Source organism: Lolium perenne, chromosome 6, assembly GCF_019359855.2.
Source record: "Lolium perenne isolate Kyuss_39 chromosome 6, Kyuss_2.0, whole genome shotgun sequence".
In the NCBI taxonomy this organism is placed as follows: domain Eukaryota; kingdom Viridiplantae; phylum Streptophyta; class Magnoliopsida; order Poales; family Poaceae; genus Lolium; species Lolium perenne.
In genome coordinates this window covers 178,688,788-178,703,970 of record NC_067249.2, presented here as the reverse complement: position 1 = coordinate 178,703,970, position 15,183 = coordinate 178,688,788, and the positions used below count along the sequence as shown (strand labels likewise).

The following is a 15,183-nucleotide window of genomic DNA, read 5'->3' as shown; positions in this document are numbered from 1 at the left end:
CATGCCACTTAACACCAAACTACCATAAGTTTTATGCCAGAATAACCAACTATTCAAGCTAAACTAGACCATTTTGCATTACTATCACCCCGGATTATTTTTTGTACTCCCGCAAATCTCTAAACCCAACTCCAATAAACCTGCCTATCCTCTTACCGCTTGGGTGCTGCCATGTAGGCCATGTTTTTCACCTTTCTTATTAGTTTACCTACAAAAAAAGTATTGTTGTTTTTTTGTGAAAAAAAATTGTTGCTTCATAGAGAGGATTGGGCTGTGTAACATCTTTCCCAACAAACTAGGGTATGTGATAAAATTTTCAGATTTTTCTCTGGATAAAATCTTGAGAAGCTGAGGTTCTATGTGACTAATGCCCAAAATATTGAGCTTTCTTGATATTCACTCGAAAAGAAAATTATCCAGAGCCAAACAAACTCCACTCCTCTTTCCCGTGCCTTTCTTTCCTCTCTTTTCTGTGTCCTGACCTTCCCAAGATCGGAGCCAGCCGCCTTCTTCGTCGTCTCCACCACTGCCGCTCTACAGCCACCGCCGTGCCGTACCTTACCGTCACCGCCGACGCCTCAATCCCGTCCACCCCGTCCCGCCCCCACCCCTACCCCTACCCCCTCCGCCCCCACAAAGACCCCAGCTTCCATCCCCTCCACGCGCGTCGCCGCCGTCTCCGTCCCCGTTCTCCCTTGCCGGGGCATCGCGTTCTTGCTGTCTCCACCAAATCCCAGTTTTTTGGTCACTGGGTTTTAAGGGATGAGGTTCTTTCCATCCAGCGATTAGTGAAATTCCACTGACCTTCACAATTTCTGGGTGTGCCGGGGCACAACCCAGCACACCACTAGATCCGCCCCTCACCTATGGGGAGCACTGGTGACCCCGATCGGAAGCGGCGCCTCTCCGGCTCCTTTGCGCAGGGCGTGGATACGGTATCCCCTGCCAAGCGCCCAGCGCTCCCGCCTTGCTCCGACGACAAGAAGGTATATACCCCTCATTCCATCTCTCTAAGTAGCTTGCTCTTATTAAGGTGGGCTACTGCGTGAAGACCCGTTCCTTCGATTGTAGCTCAGGTCAACAACCTTGCTAGGGCTGTTCCTGAATCGATTGGAGCTTCTCAAATCTCAACAACAGTCTTTTTACCTTGCAAAAAAGGTCATTTAACCTAGGGCTACATGTTGGATTGTGTCTCAGGTAGCTCTGCTCAACGCCTTAATCGATAGGTGCTTCTTAAAACTCATTAGTAGTTATTTTGGTTTCACCTTGCAAAGAAAAAAGTAATTGTATTTGTACATAGGGTTACATGTCTGGTCAAGCTGGTTTTGGCAATCCAGGCGCACGTTGCACACGCGGTTTACTATAACGGTTGGCATCCCAATCTTGTTCAGCCGTAATCTTACCTCAACGCGGAGTTTATCGCACAACTCTTGCCTTTTTAGTTAGACCTAAAAGGTCTTGCTGAATTGTTCAAGACATGGAGGATGTTCGATATACACCTCCTTTGAAGCCACTAGGTAGTTCACGATCGTTCACAACTATATGGTATATATACCCCTTACTTGAAGCTGCTAAGTAGTTCACACTCACTTTCTATAGGCTAGCATGTAAAGGCTTGTTACTTGAATTTTATTTCGATCATGTATCATATAGCTCAAGTCAGCGACACTGCTAGGTCAACTTGTGACAGGCTGTATATGTCTCGTTTTACTGGATTGGCCATCCCGCTTGCTCGCAGGGGTTACCTTGGAGCGTTGTATGTACATCGTACTGATATATGCATGAACGTTGGCAAAACCGCATTTGTCCAATCGTAACTTTACCTCACTTCAAGTTGTACTCTACAACTTTACCTGTTGCCTCTTTAGCTAGACCTAAAAGTTTTTGCCGAAGTTGTTCAAGACATGGTTAGTGTTAGATAGGAAAAGACGTGTCTCCATGAAAGCGAACATATGCTTTTAGCGAGCTAATTAAGGATATAATGACCTGTATTTTGCGAAATCATTGGATTTAAATTGCTGCTTGGATTTTTAAATAGAGCTGCTCTGTTTGGTATAGGTTATGCCAGACGATGTTCGGACTAGTGCATAGATGTACAAAACATACATATTGATCATTAATAAGGCACTGTTATTATTTTCCATAGTGCTCTAGTCTGCACATATTTGTTCTTGCACTCTCTGCTCTTCATTGCATAAGTATTGTCAAGCTGTGCTCATAACTTTATTTTCCTGTATTTAGCAAATGAATCCATGCAGCTTTATGGCTCTCATCTCGAATGCATCTTTTTGTTCCTTTTGTACACTGTAATTTTCATTAAATATTTTTTCTATGAAGTCTTAACTAATAATATTAACACTTTGTTCTGGTTGGCAGCTTGATTTTGCTGTACTCAAATATAGAAATAAGAAGCTTTCGGAACAACTAGAAGTCCATAAATTTGAATACCAAGCCCTCGAGGGTAAATTTGATGATCTAACACAGAGGCAGAGGGCTCACCACGAGACACAAGATCTGGTTAATAAGTCTTGGGAGCATGTAAGTTAAAACCCAACCTTGTTGTTACTACAAAAGACCAGGAGTCTTCCTTTTTTTCACCATAAATGTACGCTTGAACAGCTTGTGAGAGATTTGAAGGCTCTTTCTGTTTGCAAAAGTGGACCCCAAAATTCTCCTGCCGGTACAGGTCCTAGCAACATTCCTTCGGGTATGTATTTGTACTTACCTCATTTGATTTGATTGTCAGCTTATAATTACTTTCTTCCTCATGTATAACGGAAGCAGTGTATGTGTCTTCTTCTTCACTATTTCTTGTTGTGATGTGCCAGCAAGGTTTTCATGCGAGCTTTGAAACTTGCACTTCATTGTATTTCATTTATGCGATGGTCTTGAAATATTTTAACCATACTTGTTGTGCCAAATATTACAAGCTTTATTTCTAACGTCCTGTTCAGATGGCGCATGCATCTCAAAAGACCAGGACTTCCTTAGCAGAATCACTGAGACAGGTGCCACAGAAAGCTCTGGTTGCAATTTGGAAAACCATATACACTCTACTGATGTGTTGCAGAACGTCTTGTTATCATCAACTGATTCCTGGCATGCAAATAAGAAGTCCCCGTTGGATCTCTTTGCTGCATTACCTGAAAATGGTTTGTTCCGAGTTCACATTTCCTTGGTAATTATTTATTAGTACTTATAGCTATAGGACTGGCAAATTTCATAACCCTTCGGTAACGTTTTCCTTATTTTGCTTCTTCACTGCAGAGTGCAGTAGGGAACTGCGAACTACTGCTAGTGAGCTATCGGTAGAGCTTAATGATGCCATACAAGCTTTAAGTGATCTCCACTTGAAGCACAGGCAGCTGACAGAGAAGCACCACAATCAGAAATATTTAAATGCTCGACGCAAAGCTGAACAGAAACGCCTTAAAGGTATCTTGCTTAAACACGAGACACTACAAATATGGATATGACCCTGATCAGGCAGATTCTTACTGTATTATAATTAGTATTAATTATCCGGATACACCTCCTGTACTTGCCAATGCTATTATGATATGCATCAAGCCACTTAAATGGCAACGTATGTGTGTTGCTACATCACGCTTTCACCCAAATCCACCAATACCTAGTCACCTATTCTCCCTAAGTCCCTTCTCACCGCTGTCCCCCGCGCCTCCATCCCTCATCTGCTGCCCCTCTCACGTAGCTGCTACTGCTTCCTACCCAACGTTCAAAGAAGCGGTCATGAGCGTACGCTTAAGCGCATCGGTAGCAAACACCGCTTTGCTTTGGGCCTAAGCGGCCCATTAAGTGCTGAGCGGAAAAAGGCCCCTGGTTAGGGTTAGGAATTCCATCTGCTAAAAAAGGTTAGGGTTAGGAATTCCCCAATCGGCCACTCCTAGTCTTGATCCGAGACAGAACAGAGAGAGGCGGCGCCATTGAAGCTCTCCTGCGCGCTGTCGGTCAACCTCCTCCCGCACCGCTGTTCAAGCTCCTCCCACGCTGCCCTCCACCTCTCCGTCCAGATCGACCTACTCTGCTACTGCCACACATCAGGTGTTCCCTTACTCCACATCAAGTGCATGTGTTGCAAACTTGCAGTACATTCTGTTGTGCTTCTTTACTGGTATTACTACTACTTAAGCTTGGGGAAATTACACGAGATCTTGCTCACAATTGTGTGTCTGTGCGGTTCGTACAAAAGGCTTAAGCTTCAACTCCTCTGAGCGCGGAACCTCACCGCTCGCTTAGCGCTTAGCACTTTTTTGAACCTTGTTCCTACTTCTGGTTAGAAATTGACAATATGGAGGTCAGGAGAGGGTTTTGATTAGAGATGAGAGGGCAGACGATATATAATAGACATAAGCGAGTAGAGGAGAGATCAGGAGGAATGTTGAGAGCCCAGTGCTGGATTGGGACTACAGAGGCGACTGGACACTGATCGGGATATGTGAAAGAGGCGGTGGGCGGTGGCAGGGGTGCCCTCAAAAGAAGCATGATGTATGCTGGGCTTGACCTGGATGAGCTTCACTGGGCTTAGTAGGGAGGTTTTTTCTCTTACACTACTTTTCCTTCTTTCCTTCTCTATATCTGTACTTCCGCACAATATATCGCTGATCGTTGTTTTTGAGGATAATAACTGTATTGCCCATTGGACCAACCTAGCCACACAATGGCCCTTTGTACTGAGTTGATGCGAGGAATTACGACATTGCTTGCAGTATTGCAGTGTATGTGTGTCTATGATGCTATGCGCAACTAATGTTAAGGATCATCAAATTAACTTACATGAGATGTTTGTTAACTTTTCAAGAGGAGTTGGCAAATGCTGTTGCCGAGTTGGAAGAAAGCAACCACAAATTGGCAGTCCTCAAAGCACAGGGAGACACTACGCATGGAACTCCAATCTTCTTTCCAACTTTAGGAAATAAAAACATGCCTGGGGATAATCTCCGAGACAAACAAAAGGAGTTGCAGGATCTAGAGGCCTGTCACAAAGAGTTCACGGTAAGTATTGAATGCTTGGTTTTTTAACATCCGCAGTATTGCATACGTTTGTTGTGAACCTAACGTTGTTGCTTGTTCTATTATTTGGCTCAGGATCTGACCTCACAACGTCTAGTGGAAATTAGGAGACTTCACGAAGAGAGAATTGAAATTTTGAACAAGTTGGCTACTTTTCAGGTTTGCATGCTGCTTGTTTAGGTGCCATACCATGTGAAGTACTAAACGATGTTATACATTTTTCGAGTGTGGTTCCAAGGTTGATATGTAATACTAGTTTTTTCCACTCGTGCTCTGCTGCAGCCTTTTTGTATGATGGTTGCTTCTATACATAGTAGCAACAGTAGCGGAAGTACTTCTAGACTATTTTAGCATCCAAAGGGTGTCATAGAGATGTATCATTCAGAAATAGATGTTTTTTTTCACGATATTATGGTTTTGAAATTCCATCCTCAACTAATCGGTGTCTAATCAAATCATCTCCTAAGTATTTTAAAATCAAGGATTAATATAATCCATTGGCTATGGTTTTAGTGGTGACAAGGTTAATTGAAATTACAGATAGTAGTCAATCGTGAAGGAAGATGTGCTTCATAAAAAACTCTCGCACACCTTACTTTTGCAATTTATGAACAGAACACTTTGACGGATTTGAAGACCATTTCTTCTTCAAAAGCTTTCCAACTTCTGAAGGATCAACTCAAAAAGTCGCAAGCAGAGTTGGACCATTACCGGACACTACTAGAGAAATTGCAGGTAGTTAATGCTCAATCTATATTTACATGTCATGTACCATAGAGGCTAAAGCCTCAGCTTCTACTTACCTTTTTCAGGTTGATAAGGATAAATTGATATGGCAAGAAAGGGAAATTAATGTAAAAGTTGATCTAGCTGCAATTCCTCATAGGCTTTCTGTGAATTGTGAGTCAAGCATTGCAATTTTAGAACAGAATCTGCGGAAAGTAGTTGATGAAAAGAACATGCTTGCGGTGAAACTCGAAGAAACTTTGAGAGAACCTGGTATGATGATTCCTGTTTGATTTTGTTAATAATATTGGTTTATTCTCTTGTGGCCATGCGATAATATAAATAAGTAAAAGCTTTCTTCAGGCCGGAACCAAATAATATCAGAATTTAAAGCGCTGGTGTCATCATTGCCAAGAGAAATGGGCGCTATGCAAACTGAACTGTCCAAGTACAAGGATGATGCTTCAGAATTGCACTCGTTGCGAGCCGAACTTCACTCCCTTTCTGATATTCTGACAAGAAAGGTAAGTTTCTTGATACAAGTTTGTTGAAGAAGTTTATAAGTATTTTTAACTAATATTATTAAGTTTAAGCTATTCACTTTGTGCTTTACAGGAGCATGCTATCAATGAATCATTATGTAGATCAGCTCGTGCTGGGTCTGAAATAAGGGATCTACAGTCCAGGGTACTGATATTAAAGTTTGCTAATTTAATTAGAAATATTCTGGATTCCATTGCCTTTGTCAGACATCAGGAAAAATGGCTTGTTGTAGCTAGTTTCTTGGATTTCATTCATGTTATTTTCATGAATTCTGAAGCTATTGTATTCACATGTTGTGTAGGTTTGTGAACTAAGGCAAACGAATTGCGAGTTGAAGCTCTTTGTGGAAATGTATAAGCGCGAATCTACTGATTCTAGGTGGTTTTATTACAGCAGAAATCTTTTGTGAAACTATTTCTATGATTTATCATGTTCCTCTGCTGTTTTGTTTACAGACCAGATCATCTAAATACCTTGTACCGAGCATTCTAATCATTGTTCACTATCATTTTACCAGTCTCACCTAACTGCAACAAACTTCCACCATTCTAATGTGCATACCTTATTGTTTTGTGACAGAGATGTGCTGGAGTCCAAAGATAGAGAATACTGTGAATGGGCTTATGTCCAGAGCCTCAAATTTTCTCTTGATGAGAGTAGGCTAGAACAGCGTGTTAAGGCAGCCAATGAAGCTGAAGCAATGTCTCAGCAGAGACTAGCAAGTGGTGAAGCTGAGATTGCTGAATTAAGGGGGAAGATGGACAGTGACAGAGGGTACATGTTTTTAATACTTTTATGATGAAGCTTCTCGATTTGATAGTTGGAAAGTTTATCTCTACACTTGAATATGATATGCCATTACATCTGTCTATGTAGGCAGAAATCAGGTACATATCTATTTTTAGTTTTTAACTGGGCAAAGAGGTGCTAACTGGTGATTTTTTCTGTTCACTACAGGGATATTGGTAATTTATCTGAATTGCTGAAATCAAAACACGAGGAAGGTGAATCTTACCTGTCAGAGATTGAGGTCTGTATACTCTCTACATCTTTGTACAATGCAGAACATCAGTAATACTACCTCTGTCCATAAAAGGATGTCGCAAGTTTGTCTAAATTTTGATTTATCTAGACACTCTTTAGTGTACAGATACATCCGAGTTTAGACAAATCTCCGACATTCTTTTATGGACGGAGGGAGTACTACAAATACTTATTTTCGACATTTCAGAGTATTGGACAAGCATATGAAGATATACAAACACAAAATCAACAATTGCTACAGCAAATTATTGAGAGAGATGATCACAATACAAAGGTAATTCTATGGACTCATCTGTTATTGTTTGTTCATGTTGATGTATCCTTGTCTTAGATTAGTTTGACCTGATTTCCCACTTCATGATGACCGAGAGTGGTTTTACTTAAAGCCCTTTATTGAGTTCAGCGCCCGTTGCTCGCGTATATGCCAATAAGAACTTAAACGTGGAACTAAAACCTTTAGGTTGGTACCAGGATTTTTTCCCTTTATTTTCATTTAAGTCATTGCAATTTCATCGCATAACTCACCAGACCATCGTAAGTGATTTTCTGGTGTCAGATTAAAAAACATGTTGATCATCATATTTTTCTTTTGAGCACACGGGAGGCTTAACCCCTGGTTCATTTATTGAAACCAGTTCAACATAGACACACAATCACAAGAGCATCTTCGGGTAGATGCAGCAGGTGATTTGCAACACAAACCAACAGAATGCTTTTCACGTTATACTATCGCTCAGTACATTGCAGGCTTTCAAGGCACATCTCTACTACTATAATGCACCAGTTTTGAAATTTGAATTTCATTCCCACTACAGACCACTACCAGGCAACACAGGTTCGCTTTTAACCGTCGATTTCACCCCATCGGACGGTTGTAAGCTGCTGGTTTCCCGCTCTTTTCACGACAGCTCCTGAACCTTCCCGAGAGCTCCACAAACCTGTGGCGTTCTGATTTATTTTTTATTTTTAAAATAGAAGGCGCCTGCGCTGTCTTTCCTCCCACACCAACTCCTCAATTAGTCCATCCAGTTGCAATCATGTTACCTTCGCTCATATCTCACATTCTTACTACAGTTCTGTCTTCATCTTCCTTGCACCATTCCTTCATTCTTCGAGAATCTTGCTGAGCTTAGTTGACCTGAAGCGTCACTGGTTACGCCCTAAATCTCCTAACTGTAACATACTATCCAGGTTGGCAACTCTTAGTTATCTCCCTCCAGTCGGCGGCGCCATATGCCATCGTATACGTATACGTATACGATCTGTATTTAAGCAAGCCTCACCCAGTCATCCATTACTATTTGCTATATGCAGCATACTACATCCAGGTTTGGGACCTTTTAGCCCTCTCTGGCGGGCACGTCTGCCATCGTGTATACGTAGGTATAAGATCTGTACGTAGGCAAGATTATTTTCTATACGGTACCTGTTTTTTATTGTACACAAGGTGATTGTCTATTTGTCCAGTTACAAATCCTTGATGTTGATGGTTTCAATATGTTTGCCATAATATATAACTAGGTGCACCTACTTTTTAACTTTCAGTGTGTTATTATATATTTTTAGTTTTCATCCGGATGAAATATAGTAGATTGGTAGTGTATCTGTCGATCTGGTTAAGTTTTTACTACAAAAGAAATTAATGCGATTATGCAATTCTCTTTTTTTTTCTTGTGTGTCTCAAGTGTCAACATTGCAGAGCGATAGTACATAATAACAACTGAAAATATATTTCACAACAATTTATGCTGCAACGTGCAAAGCACGTGCTACTTACTAGTAACGATATAGCAGTGTGAAGCTCCCTTGTGCCACCATCGACTTAGGCATGAGGGTATTGGTACCATTAACGCTGGATTATGTAGGCATATATGTTGTCTCCTAGGTGATTTTTTGTTCTTTCCATGGCTAAAAATCACTGTCCCAGCACGCCAAGTCATTGCTTTTGGCTTGACCTGCTCCATGCCCTTCACCCTGACCGGCATCATGTTGTGTTGGGTGTATGCTTCCCTTGGCTCCGCTACCATGGTTGATCGAGCTTTTTTACGGCCCGCATTGTGCTCCACTACTGCAGGATTTTTTTTGTTAAGTTACTCTGACTGCTGTAGCCGCTTCCCACCTCCCTCACAGCCTCACTACATCCCCTTGATCTCCTATTCCAAACACTGAGTCGAACACATGTCAGTCTCTTTTGGTTTCCGTTGTCATGCCAGCTCAGGGTGTGCATTCAGTATATACTTTTCTGGTGAAAGAAGGTTTTGGTACTTTGATAAATATGTTTTTTTTTGGTAAAACACTTTAGTACTATGGTAAATATGGTATTGATTACAAATACATTGCACTTTTGGTAATTACCGAACTATTTCTGTGGTAAGAAGCTCATTAACCAAAGTTGTTGCGGATTTTAAGACAACACAATGGCATTTAACTTCGTATGTCTCAAAATGGAAATACAAATTTACATGTACATGTGAATACATGAGGTATCAGGTCTACTCATCGGATGGCAGAAGCCTTGAGATCCGTGGAAAACTATGGTGGAGAAATATAATTCTTGCGTTTCTGCATTCAGCGAAAATCAAATGGTGATGCGACTGCTTGACACGACATAAAGTCAATGGGTTGGCCCACAAAGGATACAAAAATCCCAGGCGAGGCATAGTCAATTGCATCTACCACTCCTAGGTGGCAGGTAGCCATTTTGGTTGATGCCCCACCCTCCATCTTATGTTACTGCATTTCTTCTCCCCTGTTTATCCTCTCAACCATTGTTCATCCCACCTCATTCATCACAAAAAGTGCAGGTGCATGTTTGCTCCATATATTCTTGTCGCATTTCCCTCACTAATCTGTCTCATTTCTGATTCAACACACACAATGGACAAGCTCTCTCCTCTTTCCACTTTCTCCAAGATAAGTCTGTTTTCTTGGTCGTGCACTCCATATCCACTCATCCTACCTCTTCATGTCCGAGGGCTGCTAATTTTCTGAGACCACCAACAGCAACCAGCAACAGCCCTCCTCTGCTCGCGAGTACATGGACATCTGTGCCAGCATGGGAGTGGCAGTGGCACCTGTAGCAGAATATAAGGTCACCAACAAGGAGGCATGGCACATGAATTGAACAAATTAGCCAGTTTTGCATACGAATTGCAAACAGCAGCGAGCCCTATTATAAGCTTTAAAAACACAATGATGGTGCTCCATAATCTATTTCTGAACGCACAACATGGACAGTACAGCGAATAGAATAGACACTAAAACATGACAGCTGAAAGATTAGACTAAAAATCTTGAACATTTCGAATCTGGGATTGACGATTGAAGCTCGCTGGCAGTATTTTGGTGTTCAAGCTGCCCCTCTAGATGCGCTGGCAGTATTTTGGTGTTCAAGCTGCCCGTCTAGATGCAGGACCTGTTTCTCCTCAAGCTGCCCTGTAACTACCTTTCCGTGCAAATCAAGCGCTGAATCATCTCTTCCAGATTCTATTTGTGCCTCTGACAATGGATCTGCAAGCTCTTTGGCTAGAGGCCTGGAGCAATAAACAACCATCTCCTCCACCCTCCCTTCACATAGCATGAGCAAGAATTATTGCAAAAAACTGAAGCAAAGGCCATCATACATCCATCATGTGCTGTCATACACAGTTACGCGTGTCCAAAACCTTCAGTTACTTGAGACAGCCTGAACACACCAATCTACCATCATTACCAACCCAGACACATTAACATGAAGAACTGGTGGGCATAATGAACAACGTAGATAAAGAACAACGAGCATCACCCAGTACCCTTGTGAGGGCACTGAGCGTGTACGGCGAGGCTGCCTTGTTCACCTTTGTCCTGATGGCTGTCACAGTGAGGGGCACTCTCTTCTATGGCGCAGCGACACCATGGTCAAGGATCTCGAAGGACCACATTCAGTGATGAGCCTGGTGGCTGCGTTGAGCCATAGCTTTGGTTTTGTTCTCCTGCTCCATCTTGATCTTGCCCGTCTGGTTCGTTGCCAGTGGCACTAAGAAACAAGGATTCCTCCCCGGAAGAACCAAAGATTATGATGCGGTAGCCAGATGCATCAGGTAGCAGCATAGGAAGGAGACTGTTAACATTTCGTCTGCTGAAACGCTCATGCAAAATTGCGAAATGCTCTGCACGAACTAAAGCGCTCGCCATGACCTGGTGCAAAAGGAGGTTGAGGTGTGGGCAGGGGTGTGGGGTCAGTTCAACGCATTGGTGAGGTGTACAGAATAGGGGGAGCGGCGGCGGCATTGCCACAGCGCGCAGAAAGTGGGGCAGAAACAAAGAAGAGAGATGGGGAGACATGGAGGAACAGAATGCTGGCGTCGGCATTAAGCGGTGGCAACAATGGTGGGGAAAGGACTGAGGAGGGAGACAAGCAGATCAGAGGAGAGGGGAGAAAAGGCTAAGAACATTTCACGGGGATGCGGAGGGGCCCTAGTCTAGAAGGTACAGTTTGATGTGACTATAATTTAGCGCCAGGACATAATGGAAATACTACTAGAGAGCTACATATGTTGAGGTGCTCATCTCAAGAACAGTAGCTGCGGTTGTGATAGCTCTTTTACCCACGTGTGCATGTACAAAATCCATTCTCGTTTAAAAAACCATAGTATTTGGTAGTGCGCAGAATCTATAGCTTAATGGCTGGTTCCGTATGCCTGCATGCTAGCCTTTTTTTCTGATAGGTTCCGCGGAGAATGTGACACTGATACAAGAAAAAGGACTGCATTGCAAGCTCTCTGGCCTAGCCCACTTCTTTGTTTTCATGACAGATGAGCCTGATTTAGTACGCCGCACACCACTCACTGCTCTAGTGCGATCACTGTATATATGGTGGAAGCTACCCAGGATTAGTAGTTCAGTACCACCTTGCTACTTCCTTGGTGAAGGGTAGAGGCAAGATGCATATAAGAATGCGCCTGGGTGGCACTGGATTGGACTCTACATGCGACACCGTCTCAGGTAGATATGGTGTGCGCACAACAATCAAAGGAAAATAAAATGTTTTCTTTCGGAAGTTTGGTTAACCGATGGTATTGTCGGTATTTACTGAAATACAATGAATTCAAAATGGTTCAAAATTCTGATACCGTACCGATAAACCGACCTTTTCGGTTTGGTCTGGTGTGGTTTTGTGGTTCATTTGTCGGTTTGGTATATGTATGCACAGCCCTAATGCTAGCCAAGTTGATATTGCAAGTGGTAGAATTAGTGTGGCACCCTTCTAGTTTGCTTTAAAAACCAGGAGCAACACAATAAATATCTTGTGTTCTCAACTTCTCATCAACGCCCAGAGGCCGTTGATGCATCCTTAACCAAAGCCATTGGTGCTACTACTTGAGTTGATGTCCTTGCCATGAAGTGCCCTTGTTCCCTTCAGTCTGCTCGACTTCTGAACATTGAGGGCATTGCATCCCTTCCCATTCTGCATCGGCAACCCTTCTTTGCTCTACGTTCCTATCTGCCGTTTTGGCCGTGCCGTTATGCTGAGTCAAGCACCATTCGTGGATCCAGTGCCGAGGAGATCATGCCTGTGCTTCTTGTTGTTGGTTGGAGGGGATGGGATGAAAGAGGAGATGGTGTTCTCTTCCTGCTACAAGGGAGGCATGGATGACAGCATTACTGTGCATGGAGGTGAAAATTGGGGAAACTGAATTGGAGTGCCTTTTGTCTGGCTCGTATGGCGAGGTGAGCGCTTGTGGCAAGGAACTACAACTGCAGTCATCCATGAAACTGCGGTAAAAGGACGTACCCAGTGCTGAGAGCTCCCGCACTGTGCGGGGTCTGGGGAAGGTGTTAGTGGCAAGCCTTACCCTCACGAAGTGCAATGTGAGCAGACCGCGACTCGATCCATGAAACTGCGGTCCACAGGAAAAATGAATCACAATCATTCTAGTCATGATTACCTTTATTTTTCAGATATGGACGCGTAATTGTTTTGAACAGTGACTTGTATTGCACTATCTTATGTTTATATGTTACTGCAGATCTTTATGGAAGGTGTTAAAGCGAAACAGGCGCAGGACACTTTGCATTTAGAGGTATGCAGCTTGAGCAGGAATTTACGGCAGGCAAAGAGCTTGATGGATCTCTACAGAGAGAAAATTGCTCAGTTAGATGAGAAGGTAAGTGAAAACACATAATGTAGGGAATAACATCATAGTTTTGAGGTGTGTGCTGAGCACATGCATTTCCTTGCCCATTCGCAGTTAAAAGTTTGGTCAGAGATGGTAGGGAGACTTTCAGAGGATGGACGGAGACATTCTGGTTCTTTGGGCAATGCTCAAAGAAAACTGGCGGATGTACAGGGAGAGGCTCAACAGTTGAGGAAGTCAATGGATCAAGTACAAGACAAGGTTGCAAGCAGTCGATTGGAAATGGCTGGGCTGCTTGTAGAATTAGAGAAGGACAGGTAATTGCTTGCATAGATTTATTTTTCCACACTCCACGTGACATTCAGATTTCTCCATGTCTTAAGTCGAATGATGGTTCTGCAGGTTTAGTAAGAGAAGAATTGAGGATGACTTGGAACTGATGTCAAGGCAAGCCTGTTCTCTTAGAGCAAAGGCAGAGGCATCATCAGTGCTGGATAAGGTTCAGCAGGAGGTCAATGAGTACAGGGGGATACTGAAGTGTGGTGTCTGTCGCGACCGACAGAAAGAGGTGAATGGTGTTTCCTTCATTTCCTGCAACCTTTACCATATCATATCTGACAACTTATTCTGCTGTGTCGTTTAGGTTGTGATTACCAAGTGCTACCATCTTTTCTGCAATGACTGTATACAGAAATTACTCAGAAATCGTCAGCGAAGATGTCCTTCCTGTGGATTATGCTTCGGGGCTAATGATGTGAAGCCGATTTATATATGATGCTGCAGTGGCAGCTGTCGCCTGTGGGGGGCATCTAGGACAAGTGACTTAATGCCTGCTCGTTTGGCGTGCTTGGTGGCATGATCCTTGAGTCGGAAATGTAGCTTAACTTACCGAATTTCCGCAAGGAGGCACATGCCCGAGGCTTATGCTGTGCCAGTATGGCTTCCCGCTCCGTTGTAAAGTGTGGAGTTTTCTTGTTGGAATAGCTGCTAGTCTTAGCCTGCATATACATTCTATAAGTCTGTTTGACAGATCCAAGGAAGAGAAGTTAGTGGTTCCAAAAACATACCATAGATTGTACTATATATAGTTTGTAGATCCTTTTTTGTTGTAGCTGATGATATTAAGTATGTAGGTTTTGGCTGTCCAACTCAGCTTGTACCCTGTACATCTTCCGTGGTTTTTGTTCATAGAGAAATGCAGTCAGTTGCAGAATTGGCAAGCATGCATTTGTGTTTGGTGTCACAGGCTTGGATCGTCATATGCTATGATTATAAGTTGCATCACTTCTTCGTGGCTATAGGATGGCTGGTACGTGGGGGCCGTGTCCTGTGTTGTTCTCCGTATCCTCTTTTTTTGAGAGAAAGTTAATCACTCACTGTTTACTGACAAGAGGACTTGAACGTCTTTATGTGGAGACAGGTTGGTAGAGATTGCAGGAGCATCAGCCTTTCTCCTTGTCTCCTTTTCGGCACACTGGTACACTGGTAAGTTATTCCGATGATGCTCGCATTGATTGCAGGATTGATATGCCCTAGTCGGTCTCATGGGGACGGCACTTTGTTTTGGCTCCGTATGTTTTCTTTTGAAAAAGTTAATTATAAACTTTGAACTAATAGTGGTTTGGCAAAATGAACCTTAAACTCAAGTCTCTTTTAAACCATGAACTTGTAGTTGTTCCGTGAAATAAATCCCAAACTTCTAATCCCGTTGTTTGTACCCTGA

The 15,183-nt window shown here is 42.9% G+C and overlaps 1 protein-coding gene across 1 annotated transcript; it reads left to right on the top strand.

The window, feature by feature from the left end:
- Positions 1–449: 449 nt before the first annotated feature.
- LOC127306809 (E3 ubiquitin-protein ligase BRE1-like 1) lies at positions 450–14,683 on the top strand. Its single transcript, XM_051337521.2, has 19 exons — positions 450–986; positions 2,377–2,538; positions 2,620–2,707; positions 2,955–3,152; positions 3,268–3,435; positions 4,820–5,013; positions 5,107–5,190; positions 5,647–5,766; positions 5,844–6,030; positions 6,121–6,281; positions 6,373–6,444; positions 6,602–6,678; positions 6,880–7,074; positions 7,258–7,330; positions 7,532–7,618; positions 13,353–13,490; positions 13,575–13,777; positions 13,863–14,028; positions 14,104–14,683. The coding sequence occupies exons 1-19, from the start codon at positions 867–869 to the stop codon at positions 14,233–14,235; spliced, it is 2,625 nt and encodes an 874-aa protein (XP_051193481.1). The 5' UTR covers positions 450–866; the 3' UTR covers positions 14,236–14,683.
- Positions 14,684–15,183: the final 500 nt, after the last annotated feature.

Excerpts from the sequence above, each read along its gene's own strand:
- LOC127306809 (XM_051337521.2), top strand. The coding sequence starts at position 867 with ATGGGGAGCACTGGTGACCCCGATCGGAAGCGGCGCCTCTCCGGCTCC. Across the intron at positions 13,491-13,574 it reads TTGCTCAGTTAGATGAGAAG|TTAAAAGTTTGGTCAGAGAT; the intron begins GTAAGTGAAAAC and ends GCCCATTCGCAG. Across the intron at positions 14,029-14,103 it reads GTCGCGACCGACAGAAAGAG|GTTGTGATTACCAAGTGCTA; the intron begins GTGAATGGTGTT and ends TGTGTCGTTTAG.